Source organism: Mauremys reevesii, linkage group 1 (assembly GCF_016161935.1).
Source record: "Mauremys reevesii isolate NIE-2019 linkage group 1, ASM1616193v1, whole genome shotgun sequence".
Lineage (NCBI taxonomy): Eukaryota > Metazoa > Chordata > Testudines > Geoemydidae > Mauremys > Mauremys reevesii.
The window spans coordinates 151,497,859-151,517,210 of record NC_052623.1 but is presented as its reverse complement, the minus strand read 5'-3'; the positions used below and the strand labels follow the sequence as shown (position 1 = coordinate 151,517,210).

The 19,352-nt window shown below is 40.6% G+C and overlaps 1 protein-coding gene across 16 annotated transcripts in view; it reads left to right on the top strand.

Moving 5' to 3' along the window:
• Positions 1-19,352, top strand: part of DMD (dystrophin) — a 2,035,724-nt gene that overhangs the window by 776,058 nt on the left and 1,240,314 nt on the right. For all 16 annotated transcript variants that reach the window (XM_039486264.1, XM_039486496.1, XM_039486317.1 and 13 more), the window contains one exon: positions 11,594-11,773. In XM_039486264.1, coding sequence (XP_039342198.1) covers positions 11,594-11,773 — 180 coding nt within the window. The remainder of the gene's footprint in view (positions 1-11,593; positions 11,774-19,352) is intronic.

The window sequence follows — 19,352 nt, the reverse complement described above, 5'->3', positions numbered from 1 at the left end:
GCAACTAGGATGATCAGGGAAATGGAAGGCCTATCTTATGAGAGGAGATTGGAAGAGCTTGGCTTGTTTAGTCTAGCGAAAAAAAGGCTGAGAAGGGTATATGATTTCTCTACAAATACCTTAGTGGGGTAAACACCAGGAAGGGTGAAGAACTATTTAAGATGAAGGACAGTGTTGGCTCAAGAACAAATAGACTGTCCATGAATAAATTCAGACTGAAAGTTGGAAGGTTTCTAACCATCTAAGGCACAGCCTCCCAATAGGAGTTGTGAGGGCAAACAACTTAATTAGTTTTCAGAGAAAGCTGGACAAATGTCTGAGTGCAATTGTATGATGGGGTTGCTTGTGATGGCAGGCAGCAGAGCTCAAGAGCCCTGTGAAACACTTCCAGTTTGTCTTATATTCCTAAATGTTCAAGCTTCAGGATTTCAGCTGGCCACTTGCAGGGGTCAAGAAGAGATTTTTTTTCCAACCAGTGTATTCTAGGAGGGTATTTTTATATTTTTCCTCTGAATCACCAGGGACGGCCACCTTCCTCTCAGTGTGTGGGTACACATCACTTGCCAGGATTATCTCTGTATATTTAACCTAATCATTTCCCTGCCATTGTGAGGGGTTGGGACACTAAAGCACCTTGGTCCTCCTGCTCTCTGCCTGAGGCACATAATAGTCTGGTCCTGTGGGTTATAATACCTTGGTCTAATTTTGGGTTTAGTGTGCAGATGCTGGGTGGGTGTTGTTGGTCTGTGATATGCAGGAAGTCAGACTAGATGATCTGGTGGTACCTTCTGACCTTAAACTCTTTCGTTCTCAGTGTTAAATAATTTCACAAATTAACATGACTGTGCCTACAATAAGATGGAGGGGTACATTTTCACCTCCATATTTATGCAGTGAAGGTGAAAAACTGTCTTTGTTAAAAGCAAATTGTGCAAGTAATCTGTTCTTGTGCACCTACTATTTATTTAGATATGAAGAAGAACATTGGTTCATGGATAACATAACATCCATGTAAAGCGGAGTTTTAACAGTTTACAAACTGTGAAATTTTTCAGCCAGCGTGTTACTGCTGGGTTATAACTGCCTATTTAGTTAAAATAATTAAATCAATTTCAGGTATATGAAATAATATTGACTATATTTAGTTGTCTTGTACTGTGTATAGAAATCTTTGTGGCCTTTGGTATATGAAAAAATTATGGTATTATTACTGTAAGTTGTTTCAATAATTCTCAGATGTGCTTAGAATTCAAAATATGTTGGCCTCACTGTGAACAAATTAAAGGTATTTTTAAAATAAAATTTAAAAAAATCTTACTGTTTGATTGTTTAAACTAATTAACAGATATCTAGCAGCTGGTCCAGAATTGATGGTAAATATCCCTGCTGATTTAGACAGTGACTAAGAATTTAATGCTCCTTAAAATATGCCACAATTTGAGACCCAAAACTCTGGCCATCTGTTATAATAACCTTAAGCATGCATAGCTGTGGATACACTGTGCTAACCCTTTTTTTCCTTCTGCCAAACATAATTTTCCATGGTCTGAAATATAGTCTTTTAGTCAATACTGTTAAAGCGAATGACAGTATAGAATCTAGAAGGTATTCTTTGGAATTGAGCTTTTACTTTGACTAAAGCTCATTTTAGGATTATGCCCATGCTTTTACTTTACCACAAAAGGATTCTGCTTAAATTTGTTTACATTTTTCATTTGTTTCATCAGAATTCTAGTCCTGTAACCAGTCAGTGAGCTGTGATTGACTTGTCAGAGAGTTGAATATAGGGCTTTCGTGTAACCAGGGCCAGCCTGAGGTGTTGTGGAGTCCCTTTGTGAGGAGAAAAATGTGAAGACAAAGTCCAGCATTGTTCAGCAATGTAGCACATTTTAGGGTTTGGCAAGCAGCAAGAGAATAGAATGGTTTGTCACAGGTTCTGAGAAGGGAGGATATCCCTAATTTGCAGGAGTGATTAAAAGTATACTTGTCATAATTGATTCCTGCAGGTTTGGGGTCGGGCCTCCAAGTTCTTCTTTCCTAGTTGATTGAAGATGTCATGTCAAGAAGGAGAGATTTTCCTTTGAGTAATTTTATCTAAACTCCAATTAATGGAATATACATGTATACTTGTTATTAAGTATGTGTCCTCTGGAAAGCAGTGTCAATTGACCCCCAACCGTCCTCATGGAAATGACTGTTGTAACCCATTAGTAGGTAAAGGGCCCCACCACCAACCTTACCCCATTCTTGTTCTTGCAACTATTGGTTGGTTAGCCAGAATTATTTGCTAGCAGCTGCTGATTCTTTATTAGATGAGACTGTATGGACATGTTTTCTAAAGTCCCATTGTAATTTCCATAGTTTTCACAAGATGGATGAGGCTTTCAGTATTGAATTATCATGGTACATTGGAAGTAACACTCCCTTTTTAATATCTTTGAACTATGGTAGCAGACAGGCAGAGTATCCATTTAACTGAATGATAATTGTCTTTTAGAATTAGGACCTGTCCCTGTCCCATCAGAAATCCAAGTGGGCAGGTAGGTTGTCTTAGGTGTATAAACATTTATATTCACTCATCCTGCACCGCGTTCTTGTTGCTGCTGTTGCAACAACCTAGGGAATAGTTGATCATCCTTCTCTTTCTCCCAGTTTAACAAATGTCATGAAGACGAGGATTGCTAGCTGTTTGATAATGTTGACCGCAGTTGACTGCTTGTCTTGGAATATACTTCTATTGTTGGACTACCTTCTGGAGAAAGTGAAGAAGTGATTGTCATGGTCTGTCATTGAGATGCAAAGTGTGCCCTTTATTTGTCACATGACATTTTAGGTTACATCTACACAGCCGGGGGCAGCAACCCTGGGATGACAGACTTGGGCTTGAGCTACCAAACTAAAAATAGCTGTGTGAATGTCACAGCTTGGGTTCTGATGCCTAGGGAGGCATGTAGCACAAGCCGAAATCTGTCGACCTGGGCTTGGAAGTTCACTACTGTTGACTGCCACTGACTATGTAAAAGGACCATTTGATGCAGCGACTTGCTCAGTGGCCTCACTTTGCAGGATGGCCTGGTTTAGGAGTACAAATGGATGTGAAAGCTCTCCATTTCTGATGAGGCCAACTTGTTCAGGGAGAGGACAAATTAGACTGTGGAGCAGGACACACAATTCGGATTTACACTGATTTCCTTAGACTTGTATTAAAGGAGGGAAAATTGACTTTATTACCCATGTTAATGTCTTGTTCCTTAGTCTCTTCCAATAGAAAATTGCTATCTCCCTTCCTCCTGGTTTCCAGGGGTTATTGGGAATTCCAAACAGGACCAACCACATATTACATTAGTAGCGCCTACTTGGGCACTTTAGTTTTGGCTCCCAGATTTCCAGGTCTGCCATCAGAACCTCTAGTCTAACTGTTGAATCTTCTTTATCTCCTTTTGAAAAGTGAGGGTAACTTTCTCTAGCCAGATCCTTAAGCCTGCCAGCATCTTAGAGATGCTTAGAGATCTTGTTAATTCATGTGGATTCTGGCAGTTCAGAGAAATTCAAAGAACTCTCCTGAAGAGTCTTAAGCCTTCAGTAAGAAATAACTCTGATTTCATAGAACCATAGAAGATCAGGGTTGGAAGGGACCTCAGGAGGTCATCTAGTCCAACCCCCTGCTCAAAGCAGGACCAATCCCCAACTAAATCATCCCAGCCAGGGCTTTGTCAAGCCTGATCTTAAAAACCTCTAAGGAAGGAGATTCCACCACCTCCCTAGGTAACCCATTCAGTGCTTCACCACCTTCGTAGTGAGAGAGGTTTTCCTGATACCCAACCTAAACCTCCACCACTGCAACTTGAGACCATTTCTCCTTGTTCTGCCATCTGCTACCACTGAGAACAGTCTAGATCCATCCTCTTTGGAACCCCCTTTCCAAAGTTGAAAGTAGCTATCTAATTCCCCCTCATTCTTCTCTTCTGCAGACTAAACAATCCCAGTTCCCTCAGCCTCTCCTCATAAGTCATGTGCTCCAGCCCCCTAATCATTTTTGTTGCCCTCCGCTGGACTCTTTCCAATTTTTCCACATCCTTCTTGTAGTGTGGGGCCCAAAACTGGACACAATACGCCTCACCAATGTCAAATAGAGGGGAATGATCATGTCCCTCGATCTGCTGGCAATGCCCCTACTTTTACTGCCCAAAATGCCATTAGCCTTCTTGGCAACAAGGGCACATTGTTGACTCATATCCCACTTCTCATTCACTGTAACCCCTAGGTCTTTTTCTGCAGAACTGCTGCCTAGCCATTCGGTCCCTGGTCTGTAGAAGTGCATGGGATTCTTCCGTCCTAAGTGCAGGACTCTGCACTTGTCCTTGTTGAACCTCATCAGATTTCTTTTGGCCCCATCCTCTAATTTGTCTAGGTCCCTCTGTATGCTATCCCTACCCTCCAGCATATCTACCACTCCTCCCAGTTTAGTGTCATCTGCAAACTTGCTGAGGGTGCAGTTCATGCCATCCTCCAGATCATTAATGAAGATATTGAACAAAACCAGCCCTGGGACCGACCCTTGGGGCATTCTGCTTGATACTGGCTGCCAACTAGACATGGAACCATTGATCACTACCCATTGAGCCCAACAGTCTAGCCAGATTTCTATCTACCTTATGGTCCATTCTTCCCGCCCATACTTCTTTAACTTGCTGTCAAGAATACTGTCGGAGACCATATCAAAAGCTTTGCTAAAGTCAATGAATAACACATCCACTGCTTTTCCCTTATCCACAGACCCAGTTATCTCCTCATAGAAGGCAATTAGGTTAGTCAGGCATGACTTGCCCTTGGTGAATCCATGCTGACTGTTCCTGATCACTTTCCTCTCCTCTAAATGCTTCAGAACTGATTCCTTGAGGACCTGCTCCCTGATTTTTCCAGAGACTGAGGTGAGGCTGACTGGCCAGTAGTTCCCCGGATCCTCCTCCTTCCCTTTTTTAAATATGGTCACTACATTTGCCTTTTTTCTAGTCATCTGGGACGTCCCCAGAGCGCCATGAGTTTTCAAAGATAATGGCCAATGGGGTGGGGGATAGCTCAGTGGTTTGAGCATTGGCCTGCTAAACCCAAGGTTGTGAGTTCAATCCTTGAGGGGGCCACTTAGGGATCTGGGGCAAAAATTGGTCCTGCTAGTGAAGGCAGGGGGCTGGACTCAATGACCTTTCAAGGTCCCTTCCAGTTCTAGGAGATTGGTATATCTCCAATTATTATCTTTTTTTACCTATTACCTCTGCAGTCATATCCGCCAACTCCTTCAGCATCCTCAGCTGCAGCGCATCTGGCCCCATAGACTTGTGCTCATCCAGCTTTTCTAAATAGTCCTGAAACACTTCTTTCTCCACAGAGGGCTGGTCACCTCCCCCCAATACTGTGCTGCCCAGTGCAGTACTCTGGGAGCTGATCTTGTTCATGAAGACAGAGTCAAAAGAAACATTGAGTCCGTTAGCTTTTTCCACATCCTCTGTCACTGGGTTGCCTCCCTCATTCAGTAAGGGGCCCGCACTTTCCTAGACTTTCTTCTTGTTGCTAACATACCTGAAGAAACCCTTCTTGTTACTCAACATCCCTTGCTAGCTGCAACTCCAAGTGTGATTTGGCCTTCCTGATTTCACTCCTGCATGCCTGAGCAATATTTTATACTCCTCCCTGGTCATTTGTCCAATCTTCCACTTCGTGTAAGCTTCTTTTTTGTGTTTAAGATCAGCAAGGATTTCACTGTTAAGCCAAGACTTAAATAGAAGAGGTTTCCTTTGTGAGCCTCTTGGGATGCAGTCCACACTAGAGGGGGGAAGAAGAGTTTCCACGCTAGAGCGAGGGGAAACGGGTTATCCTTACCACATGTTAGCTAACACAAGGTAAAATCCTGGTGAAGACAAGACCTTTTGTAGTTTTTGCACTTGTAAGCAGATTAAGGTAAACATTGACATGGGTGGGAGGAAGAATCCTAGGGTTCATCTCAACTTGCTAATACTTTATTTACTTTCTCAACATCAGTCATGACTGTATAGATCTATATCATATCTCCCCTTATTCTTACTCTTTTTCCAAGCTGAAAAGTCCCAATCTTATTAATCTCTCCTCATTTGGAAGCTGTTCCATACCCCTAATGGTTTTTGTTGCCCTTTTCTGTACTGTTTCAAATTCCTATATATATATATATATATATATATATATATATATATATATATATTCTTGAGACGGGGTGCCCAGATGTGCATGCAGTATTCAAAATGTGGGTGTACCATAGATTTATATGGTGGCATTATGATATTTTCTGTCTTATCGATCTATCACTTTCTTAATGATTCCCAACATTCTGTTCGCTTTTTTGACTGGCACTGCACATTGAGTGGATGTTTTCAGAGAACTATCCACAATGACTCCAAGATCTCCTTCTTGAGTGGTAACAGCTAATTTAGACTTCATCATTTTATATGAACAGTTGGGATTATATTTTCCAATGTGCATTACTTTGCATTTATCAATATTGAATTTCATCTGCCATTTTGTTGCCCAGTCAACCATGATCATCAGCGTGGATCTAAAATTCCCTGTCCCCACATGTTCAGAGACTTAAATAAAGATTCTGAGTAAATAAAAGGAATTAAGGAATGATTATTTGTAGTGTCTCTCTATACAAGGCTTAACTTTGCATTCCATATGAGGGTGTATGTGCAGCCCTATTTCTGACTATTTTTCTAAAGGGTTCTGACTCAAGGGTGAATGTATATCCCAAGAATTGGATCTATTCTCACACTCTACCCAAAGAACTACCATTACCTGCAGATAATCTTTCTTCTATATGTGTTTTCTGGGATGGGATTCTATCAGAGAAGGCCCAAGACTCACCTCTGTCTGTACCAGGTGGTCAAGCAAAGCAGTTTTTTATATTTGACAATTATGCCAACTCAACTAAGTTGTTTCTTTTTTCATAAAATTTATACATGCAATATATTGTAGAATTCCTGTTCAAATAAAACTCACCATAGCAAGTAGCAGCCTTTTTTCAGTATCTGCAAATTGTGTGTTTCGCGTGGTTCATTCTGTATTAACATATACAAGTTTGCTTCATTTAGTATTAAATCTCTTTCGGGACCCAATTAATTTAAAGGTCATGTAAGAAAAGCTGCTTAGATACTGCTACTTTGCACATAGATTACCAATGAGCTTCTGTTCCCTAAGACTATTTCTAATGTAGCTGGTTATTTGTCCTGTCTCTAAAGCATTTCTTTTTACATTAAAATCTTTAAAATAGTTGTCTTATTCTCTATGCTCGGAACTCAGACTTTTTATATTTTAATTGTTTTCCCTACTGCTTGCTGGCCATCACTGCCACACCAATGCAATGGCATAGTTGCTTCACATTCCTTAACATCCTAATGGGTGATGTAGAAGCCACATGAACCCATGCTGGATGTGTGCTGTATTGAGTTCATGGTGACTTAATAGATAGAGCACAGGTCTGTGACTTGGGAAGCCATGTAAAAGTTCTGTTCTTAGCTCTTAAAATAGCCTGCTGGGTCACTTCACCTCAATGATCCTCAGTTTCCCATCTGTAAAATGTGGATAATTACACTGACCTCTTTTGTAAAGTGCTTTGAGATCTACTCATAAAAAGTGCTTGTAGAGGGGTTTGGCTGGGGCTTGTCCCTCTCCGGGGCGGCAGAGGACCACACCGCCTTGATACTTCCTTCCAGTTGTTGATGGGGAATTTGCCTGGCCTCAGGAGTCTCTCGCCATGGCAGCAGTAGAGGCAAACACAGACAGTTATTCACGTCTGGCCTGTGGGCATTAATGAGTCCAGGGCTCAGGCCCTCAGGCAGGGGCTGAGCAAACAGTTATAATTAGCAGGCCCAGGCCTTGGGTCAGGGTGAGGCAGCAGAGAGTCAATAGCTCAGGCCCTCAGGCAGGAGCTGAGCAAATGCAGGTAAACCAGCCCAGGCTCTCGGCTCAGGTGGGTGGCAGGGGGACACAACAGGAGGCCTGCTGATGAGTCAGTGGGGATCTTAACTGCAACACACTGACATAGGCTCTGGCAGTGCTGCAGCCAGACTAGGGTCGGCTGCCCCCAGGCTACTTCCTAACTCTCCCTCTAGAGGTACCTGGGTCCGGACGGTGTCCTACGGGGAGTCAAGCACCATGGCCTCCTCAGGTGAAGGGCAGGCTTGACAGCTCCTTTGGGTAACTGACAAGGGGCAGGCTTGACAGCTTCTCCGGGCTCTGGTTTGCATTGGGAGGGCCAGTCTTCAGGTCTGCCTCCGGTTGCCAGGGTCTCACAACTGGCAGCTAGGCCACGGGCATCTGGCCTCTCCGGCGGCTGCTCCTCCAGTGAGCTCTGGGGTTGGGCTTTTATACTTTCTGGCCTGCGCCTTGACCTCTGGGGGTCGGGTGCAGGATTTGCTGGCTCCGCCCATTTTGGTGTCCAGAGGAGCTCATCCATCTCCAGGGTGGCGGGAGACCACACTGCCTTGCTAAAGTGCTATATAAGAAGATATTATGATTAATAATAATGTATAATTTGTCCCTATGATAAGTATTCTATTAAAATATATTTGAATCCCTAAAAATGGATTCAGCCTAATAAGAATATTCATAAGCAGTGACAACTATATAATCAGACATACATAAACAATCATCTAAAAGTCCTGGATTTCTTGCCTGACTCATCCTTTCAATAGGTAAATAATTACAAATATGTTTTACAGCAGCAACTGATTATCTGAAAGAAAAAGAAAGGGGGGGGGAGTTGCAGTTGATTTTTATCAAAGAAAAACATCTAAACCTAATAACCAGCTGGAGAAAGTATATTAATAATGGGGGTGAGGAAACTCTGCACAGGTATAGCCACATTAACGGTGCTCCATAGTCCTAGTTGTTATCACATGTGAGTGCTGGTTGTCCTTTCAATTACAATGATCAGGAACCATGTTTTTATGATGGATCACAGTCCAGCTTCTGCTACTGATGTGCACCTGTAGGGTAGAGTCAGGCGAAGCCTCCCAGACAATTCAAGGCACTATGTCGCTGTCTGTGTAGGCTATCCTTTGTTTCAGACCTCGTACCATGTCACCTACTGCCATGATTTTATGAGAAAGCTGTTAATACAGACTCTAGTATTTACTGTGTCTAACGTAAGTATTTGTGGAGTTCTGAATGGAATAATAAAAGTTAGTAAGTATTCCTTTCCATAAGGTGGTTATATATTGTGGCTTATTTCCGTGAGTGCTAATATGTTTCAGGAAGATATGTGAAGCCAGATTGTGAAATCCCTACTTGTGCTTACTAGGGGTATGGCTACACTATGAAATTAAGTCGATTTTTAGAAATCGATTTTATACACTCAATTGTGTATGTCCACACTAAGTGCATTAAGTCGGTGGAGTGCATCCTCACTACCATGCCTAGCATCGACTTACAGAGCGGTGCACTGAGAGTAGCTATCTCACAGTTCCTGCAGTCTCCACCACCCATTGGAATTCTGGGTTAAGCTCCCAATGCCTGATAAGACAAAAAAACATTGTCGCAGGTGGTTTGGGGTACATTTAATTAGTTGTCTCTCCCTCCGTGAAAACAACGGCAGACAATCGTTTTGTGCCAGACACCGGGGCGATTAGAAGAGCAAGGCGCACTGCGCATCAGAGAGGTTTTGAAAACCATTTTCACGACTGGCCAGGCTTCAGTGGTACAGTTGTGTGTGTTTCTCCTTGATGCAAACCCACCCCCTTTGTTGATTTTAATTCCCTGTAAGCCAACCACTCTCCCCCCTTCACACTAAAGTAACTATTATTTTGAAACCATGCATTCTTTATTAATTAAAAAAATGAGATAAAGGACAAGGTAGCCCGGGTGGGGTGGGGGAGGAGGGAAGGACAAGGCCACATTGCTTATTGTAGCCACACTAAAAATCAAATTGTTTGAATGACAGCCTTCTGTTGCTTTGGCCATCCTCTACAGTGGAGTGGCTGGGTACCTAGCCTCCCCCATCCACCCCCCACCCCCTGCGTTCTTGGGTGTCTGGGTGAGGAGGCTATGGAACATGGGGATGAGGGTAGACGGTTATACAGTGGATGCAGCGGGGGTCTGTGCCCTTCTTGGCTTTCTTGCAGCTCCAACAGACGCTTCATCATCATGTCCGTTTGCTGTCCCAACAGACGCTTCATCATGTCCTTTCCTGGCCTCTGCCACTGACTGCCTCCACGCATTAAGCTGCGCCCTATCAATGCGGGAGGACTGCATGAGCTTGGAAAACATGTCATCGCGAGTGTGGTTTTTTTCGCCTTCTAATCTGTGATAATCTCAGGGACGGGGATGATAGGGGGAGCGTAGAAACATTCTGTGCTCTGCGATTCTGGGGGGACTGTATGGTCACCTGTGCTGCTGAGTTTGCCACGCTGACCAAACAGGAAATGAAATTCAAAAGTTCCCGGAGCTTTTCCTGTGTACCTGGCTAGTGCATCGGAATTCAAAGCGCTGTCCGGGGCGGTCCCAATGGAGCATTCTGGGATAGCTCCTGGAGGCCAATACCATCAATTTGCGTCCTCTCTACCCCAAATTTGACCCAGCAAAGTAGATTTTAGCGCTACTCCCCTTGCCAGGGAGGAGTACAGAAGTCGATTTTAAGAGCCCTTTAGGTCGACGGAACGGGGTTGCTTGTGTGGATGCATTCATTTTTTAAATTGACCTATCATGACTAAATTTGACCTAACCCTGTAGTGTACACCAGGCCTAGGATTAGTCCTTTTGAACTCAATGGGAACACTCCTGGAATAGGGTACTATGTGACTGAGTAAGTATTTCAGAATTTGGTGCTGGTGAGTACAGTGTGTGGGCAGTGACTCTGTTAGGGGGTAAAGTTCAGTAGAAATATAACGAGTATAGATGACTAGAAATTTTCCAGTTGAACATTTTTTCCATCGGAACATGTCAGTTCATAGAAATGGAAAGATTCCATGGGAATGTGGCACATTTTGTTGAAATTTCTAATGGAGCTCAGGCAAGTTTCCATGGGAGTCTGTGTCCAGTAGGAGTATACGTTGTTTAAAACATCCCTGCAGAAGGGAACATTTCAGAGTATTCAGCAGTATTTCAAGGTTTTGGCTTTTTGTCCTGGGTCAGGATGAAATGTTTTCCAAAATCTCATTCCCCTCCTCTCTCCCCCACCCCTCCAAATGAAATTATTTCCTGGCCAGCTCAAATAACCAGTATGACACAAAGTATAGCAAAACTTTTAAAAATACTATTTTCTAATTTTTATATTTGTTAACATTGATGCACTTTTAGGGTAGTTAAAGTCACACAGCCTTTGGTTTTGTGACTTATAACACCACCTCAGACATGCTATGATGTCTGGACCTGCACCATCTGTCATCTTTTATTGCCTTGTAAACTATAATGTGTTCATTCCACTGTGTCAATCTTACCAGTAACTTTTGTGATAACAAGAATCTTGAAAATGGGAATTTATATGAACTATTCTTAGCCATATTCAATTCCATATAGATCTCTCCTGAGTTACCAGCATGTTGTCTGAACGATTTTTGTTTTTTAACAGATCCTAAAAGGAGATCTAGAAATGAAGAGACAAACAATGGGTAAACTGAGCTCGCTCATGCAGGACCTCCTGTCAGCAGTAAAGAATAAAGCAGTGGCTCAAAAGCTGGACGGTCGGCTGGAAAACTTTGCCCAGCGTTGGGATAGGCTTGTGCAGAAGCTGGAGAGCAATTCTAAGCAGGTTTGTCATAACCATCATTCTATCAGCTGATGACAGTGAAATGCTTTGTCAGTCAAATGCCTGAAGTAGATTTCCTGCTATTTGTCAGACTCTTTAAAATCTTTTCACTCTATAGTCAGGGTTTATTTTTTTAGGCCAAAGTTATATCACCATAATTTACAGTATTTCCTGAAAGTCAGGACATGTAAATGATTTCAGACCAAGGGGGGAAGAGTATTTCAAATTTGAGAGGTCCTCACAGAGAATACCCTGCCAGCAACAGCCCTCTCTATGTTAATCTAAGAAGGTTCAAGTCAGGTGCCCCACTGATTTCAATCTGTGGCAGCAGCACACAAGAAGAAATATGCTTCCTAATGCAGGCAGGTTTCAAGCCACATAGAGCTTTATAAATTAAAGCCAACACCTGGAAACCAAAAGGTCAATGTAGATCATGGCACATTAGTATCATATGCTCATAGTATCTTGATACATCACTGTGCATTCCACACCATGATTTATGAACAGGTTTAAGGTAGCCCTATGTAGCACACATTGTAAAAATCAGCAATGCCGTGAATCGCATTAGCAAGGTCCATATCAGAGAGAGAAATTTTAACCTCCTGTCCAAGTACAGATGTAAAAACAAAAAGCCACATTATTCCCTTCTCCTCTGTGATCATAGAAAAGCAAGTGTGGATTTAACGCTTCAAAATTGTGAACTCAAACGGCAAGAGGCAGACAAACACTTTCGATTGACAGGGATGACATAATTTTGCACAAGTTTTCCAGTTGTTTTCTTTGCTCTACCATCATCTCAGTCTTGACTGGACTGAGCCTGAGCTAATTTCCTCCTATCCATCTCTTTGTCATTTACCAGCACTGAGCAAGATACCTTATACTAGCAGCTAGGATGGCAGGAAGGAGATACAGACCTGGGAGTCAGAATCCTTCAAATAATTTTGCATGGCCCAAATACATATATTAATTTCCTCTTGTTTCTATACTTGTGTTGGCCACATTTCTGCTGTATCTATTAGCTTCTCTTTGCCACATGCCCTCTCATGATAGCTGTATAATACTCCTGCTTACCACCAACCCATATCATAACTAATTAATTCAATCCATAGAGCCACTTAACAATTAACATGAATACTCCTATTCACTAGAGCTAAATGGAAATTGGCATGTCTGTTCTGTGGGAAAGTCCAAAATTACAATTTTATTTTGTTCCAAATTGAGGAGAGCTGAAATTTCAAAATTTCCTGTGCAACAAAAATTCCCCCAAAATTGATTTGGAACAATCAAATTGTTTGTTTTTTGATTTTTGATTTTACATTGCGTTAAAATATTAAATACAATATATGTTCATATCATATATAATAAACATAATTTATAATATTAAAAGTTTTAATATAATATAAACATTGAAACAAACTGAATAAAAACCAGTTAAAAGAAATATTTTCCTTATCAAAACAAAATGTTTCAATGATTTATTTACTTTTTTCCCATTGAAAATGTTATAAAAATGAATACATTTTCTATAAATATTTTGAAGAAATTGTTTTCCAGTGGAAAACTGTTTTGACAAAACTGTTTTGACCAGCTATATCACTTACATTTACTGAAATTGCCATTTTTTACCCATAAATGCATAGAACTGGCATATATTTAGAAATACAAATCTTTGCTTTCCTGGAACCAGGACTCCATCATAATTCATAACATTTCATTTGAGTGGAGGATAAAAGTGTTTTAACTCGGGTTGTTGATTAATTGCAGTTAACTCATGCAATTAACTTTAAAAAATTAATAGTTAATCGCAGTTTTAATTGCATTATTAAACAATAGAAACCAATTTAAATGTATTAAAAATTTGTGGATGCTTTTCTACATTTTCAAATATATTGATTTCTATTACAACACAGAATACAAAGTGTACAGTGCTCACTTTACATTATTATTTTGATTCTAAATATTTGCACTGTAAAAATGATAAAGAAAAGAAATAGTATCTTTTAAGTCACCTCAAAGAAGTACTGTAGTGCAATCTGTTAATCATGAAAGTGAAACTTACAAATGTAGATTTTTTGTTACATAATTGCATTAAAAACACAATAATGTAAAACTTTAGAGCCTACAAGGCCACTCAGTCCTGCTTCTTGAATAGCCAATAGCTCAAACAAGTTTGTTTAAATTTACAGGAGATAATGCTGCCCGCTTCTTATTTATAATGTCATCGGAAAGTAAGAACAGGTGTTTACATTGCACTATTGTAGCCGGCATTGAAATATATTTATGTGCCAGATATGCTAAACATTGTTATGCCCCTTCATGCTTCTGCCTCCATTCCAGAAGACATGCTTCCATGCTGATGATGCTCATTTAAAAAAAAAAAAAAAAAAAGCATTAATTGATGACTGAACTCCTTTGGGGAGTATTGTACGTTTCCTGCTGTTTTACCCGCATTCTGCCATATATTTCATGTTATAGCGATCTTGGATGATGACCCGGCACATGTTGTTCATTTTAAGAACACTTTCACTACAGATTTGACAAAATGCAAAGAAGGTACCAATGTGAGATTTCTAAAGATAGCTGCAGCACTCGGCCCAAGGTTTAAGAATCTGAAGTGCCGTTCAAAATCTGAGTGGGGCGAAGTGTGGCGCATGTTTTCAGAAGTCTTAAAAGAGCAACATTCTACAGAACCTGAACTACCAAAAAAAAAGAAAATCAACCTTCTGCTGATGGCATCTGACTCAGATGATGAAAATGAACATGCGTCGGTCTGCACTGCTTTGGATCGTTATCTAGCAGAACCTGTCATCAGCATGGACACATGTCCTCTGGAATGGTATTTGAAGCATGAAGGGGCATATGAATCTTTAGCCATCTGGCATGTAAATATCTTGCAACACTGACAACACAAAGGCACATTCTCACTTTCAGATGACACTGTAAACAAGAAGTGGGCAGCATTATCTCCAGCAAATCTAAACAAACTTGTTTGTCTGAGTGATTGATTATACAAGAAATAGGACTGAATGGACTTTCTGGGCTCTAAAATTTATATTGTTTTACTTATGAATGCAGGTTTTTTTGTACATAATTCTACATTTGTAAGTTAAACTTCCATGATAAAGAGATTACACTTCAGTACTTGCATTAGGTGAATTGAAAAATACTATTTCTTTTGTGTTTTACAATGCAAATATTTGTAATAAAAATAAATTTAAAGTTCACACTATACACTTTGTATTCTGTGTTGTAATTAAAATCAAAATATTTGAAAATGTAGAAAACATCCCAAAATATTTAAACAAATGGTTTTCTATTACTTAACAATGTGATTAATCACGATTAATTTTTTTAATCACTTGACAGCCCTAGTTCTAACATTTTCCACCTCTATAACATCTTCCATCTGAAATTCTCAAAGGCCTTTGCAAGCATTAGTGAATTAAGCTTCCCCAGGTAGATGGGAATCTTATTTTCCCCTATTTTACAGGTGGAGAAACTCAGCCATAGAGGCTTGGTCTGCAGTTAACTTTTCTGAAAATCTCTCACTGTGGCTAAAGCACCAGTGCAGCTCCATTAGCAACTGTGAGACTGCAGACCTGCTGCTGGAGTTTTTACAACCTGGTGATCTAGACCTGCTCAGCCTATATACCTTTCAACTTGCACAATGGTTGCTAGCACCATTTCAGTTATACCAATGTTGCTACCATTGGTATCACTGCACTGTAAATGACCTGTTGGTTTCTCCCGCCATTTTTAGCACTGTCAATAAACATCCTGTGAGCAGGTCTAAATGACTCTATGCTGAAAATGCAATGAGAAACAAATGGGCCAGGTACACTAGTGTTCCCAAATTTGTTAACATTAACATTGTTAATCTAAGCAGAATTTTGATTAGCAGTGATGAGAAGCTTTTCCAAAAATGTACCTAGTTTGGACCTCCAGGGACAGTAAAACATATGTAGGTTACATAATAAAAAGGGTTAAATGACAGGCAGGAAGGTCATGTAGAAATCTGAAAGTTGAGACAATTAAGAAAACAAAGGATATAAAAAAAAATACTAAAATCTATGGAAGAAGAAAGCTAATGTTAGCTACTGCAGGTTTGTTCCTTCCAGGATTGCAGTGGGTATAGCTTATAGGGGGAAATTCTCTGCCTCCTAATGATTAAAAAGAGCATAATAATAAAATCAGATTTGTTAAACTTCCTGCAATGATCTGGAACACCTGTAATCAACAGCATCCTTCCTTCAATGTAAAATCCATGAGTCGTTTATTTTGCCTGGCTCTTGTATTGCTACTAAATTAGTTGAAGTAGACAAAATTCATTTGGGGGAGGAGTAGAGAGAAGAGCAAGGTGCGGGGGTGGAAGTCACAATCGCATGCAATTGCTAGTCCTCAGTTTGGCAACTTGAGTTTAAATAATCATTTGTGCTCCACAGAGTATGTAATTATAGAAGCTGAGGATTGGATTTACTACTTGTATATTTACATTGGGCTCCAACTTAGTCTTTATCCAGACAAAAATTCTGTGACAGTTTAGCATTGAAGAGACAGCCTTGAGTTTGGAGCTGTGTTGGGGTACACTGCAGGAAGTAGTGAGTCGCAGGCTCAAGGTTTCCTGAAGCTACCAGGGAACACATCCTCTGGGCAGTAACAAGCACTTCCCTTCAGCTTGGCCTGCTTTGCTGGTCTGTACATGATGAGTGCATATGAGGGCCTGGTCTTGTCTCTTTAATGGGTGGCTAGGGCTGCTAGTTGTGCTAGCCAGGAACTGAGTAGCCTTTATGCTCAGGGGATCTCAAGACCACACTTGTGTGTGGCCCTGAATGGGATCCCTCCATCCACTAGAGAAATGCATAAATGTACTGCCTTCATCCACTAGCAAAATACGTAAGTGTACTCAAACTTCTTAAACTCATTCTATTTTCATAAATGCCGGTTGTTAAATTTCAGTAATAATTGATATTCTGATCACTGAGATCTTACAACATATCCACACGGTTAACTCTTTTACCTTTTATAATACCCCTTATGTATCATAGTTAATGGGTGTATAACTATAAATCTAGCTTAGATAAATAAAATTCTTATTAAAATATGAGGAACTAGGCATTACACTGATCACAATTACATGCACTGTACTCCATACTTCTAGAGAGTAATAGGTCCTTAGAATGACCATTTAGTAATCACAAACTATAAGTCCTGTAAACTAAAATGAAAATCAGCACCCTAGTTGCTCCACTGAAAACTGCAGTGGTAAACGACAATACATAAATTTTTCATAAATAGTTTTTTTTTCTTTTCGCAAAACACGAGTACTGAAACAACCCTAAAATATTTGTTACTTTACACATGCATTTAAGACACACGCCAAACTGTCAGTCTGGTGTTGCTGGAAAAATTCCTTCCCAGCCCCCCATAAAAAGGAGCTAAAGCAATGCCCACAGCAGGTCTTGACTAAATCTGGTATTTTACCACCTAAAGGGGAGGGAAGGTGGGTGCTGCCTTCTCCCTGTAAAAGGGGCTTCACCGCACCGAACTGCCCTTTTAAAGCCTTCCACCCATCCGGATCCCAGGAATGAGTTATTTTGCCATGCTGGCCCTTTGTCCCCTTTTGCATCAGTTTGACCTCTCACCCCTCCTTCCTGCAGCCATAAAGCACTGTTCCCTTCATTTGTCCAGCCAGCCAAATTCCCCCCAGCTTAAAGGTATGTTGCAATCATTTTGAAATATTGGTTCTTTATTCTTAGTTTAAAAGGTGGTGGTTGTCTCCTCTTCTCTTAACACTCCAATCCCCCCACCGCTCCTGTCTCCCCTATAGACATTGATACTTTCATGTTTATAGGAATTAAAAACATGGTGGACTTAATTTAGTGATCTATTCTGTAAGAACATGAATGGATAATACTTTCCCCCCCTCGACATTGGGCCTGATCTTGCAAGCCTGCAACATGCGGCAGCCCAATTTACTTCAGTGGAATTTCTGTGAGCTGAGGGTATGCAGGACCAGGAGCAATAAGAAGTAAATATTAAGAAAAGATGCTTGATTTTTGTGTCATCTTCAGTCAGCAACTACCACAATTGCAACTGGTAGCTGTTGATTGTTCTTAAAAGAAGGCACCCAGGGTAAAATTTTCAAAAGCGCTTCTATACCTAAATCACTTTTCAAATGGGACTCGGACTGCTGAGTCACTTAGATACTTTTGTAACTTTTACCCATAGTGTAATTACCGTGTGTTCACACTCATTGCAGTGCACAAAAATCTAGTGCTGGGTGTGATGAATTCAAGTAGTGTCTTAGTAAAATTCATTTCCCTGTTTAGCCAACAAGAAAATTACTGGTGAAAGTTTATGTTTAAAAAAGAAAATTGGACCATTAGCTGGGAGTTTGTAATCTGTTTAATCACAAGATGGGTATTGGGCAGCTCAGTATAGTCTTCTCCATGTTGAAAGTTAATGAGAAAGTATGTCCTGTTGTTAACTGAAGCTTTATGCAATTACTTCAATATTGACTACAACAGAACTTTATTTCTTTGGGGGAAAAAAACCTTATGCTTACAGTGGCTGAATGATGATAATTTTTATATATTTGCTACTTGCCACAGTGTGAGATGTGCTCAATAAAAAATAACATATTAACAGAATAATAAATTAATTGAGCAAAAAAACAGTTAGTTTAAAGTCAGTGATGCACAGTAAGACACCCAAAACTCAGGTGATATGAAAGTTCAAGTTGAGTGCACAACCTTACTTACAAACTTTTTCCATCTTCTGTTTATGTGTGCTAATGCAGCCAAATTACAAGGTCACATAATGTTTCACAAGAGAACACAATACAATGTAATGCATTGTTAGGGTGACCAGACAGCGAGTGTGAAAAATTGAGATGGGGGTGCAGGGTAATAGGAGCCTATATAAGAAAAAGACACAAAAATCGGGACTGTCCCTATAAAATCGGGACATCTGGTCACCCTATTCACTGTTTTCTGTTCACATGTGGATCTAAGACAACTTGTGGTCCCTTAAAGTCTCAGGCTTATGATGCCAGGATAACTTCAGCCAAACCCTCCTCTTCCCCCCCCCCCCCCAAAAAAAAAGAACACCACCAAACACATTTGTAGGAACAATATGGAAGCTGGCATAGAGCAGGAAGCAGCGCCTGCTCCAGGCACTAGCTTGGCACATGGGCGGCACATGCTAAGGGACGACATTCCGTCCATTCTTGATATTTTTTTTGTTACTTAATTGCATTAAAAACAAAATAATGTAAAACTTTAGAGCCTACAAGGCTTTTTTTTTGTGTTTTTTGGTTTGGGGTGGCAAAAACGGTAGAGCCGGCCCTGGCAAGAAGACTGCATGGAAGAGCTGAAAGTTGCTCAAAGAGCAATGAGGTTCTGTTTTTGATGAAGATCTTCCCAATTCAGGATAAGTGTGACTAATTATCTTCAATGTAAGTGTCATTTATAGATACCACATGATAGACAACAATATAGTTAAATATGAAGTCAAGTCTGAAGAAAATCAGTTTGTGTGTTTCAAAGTTCGGCATATTTAAAATCAGCAAGTCATGGGACAA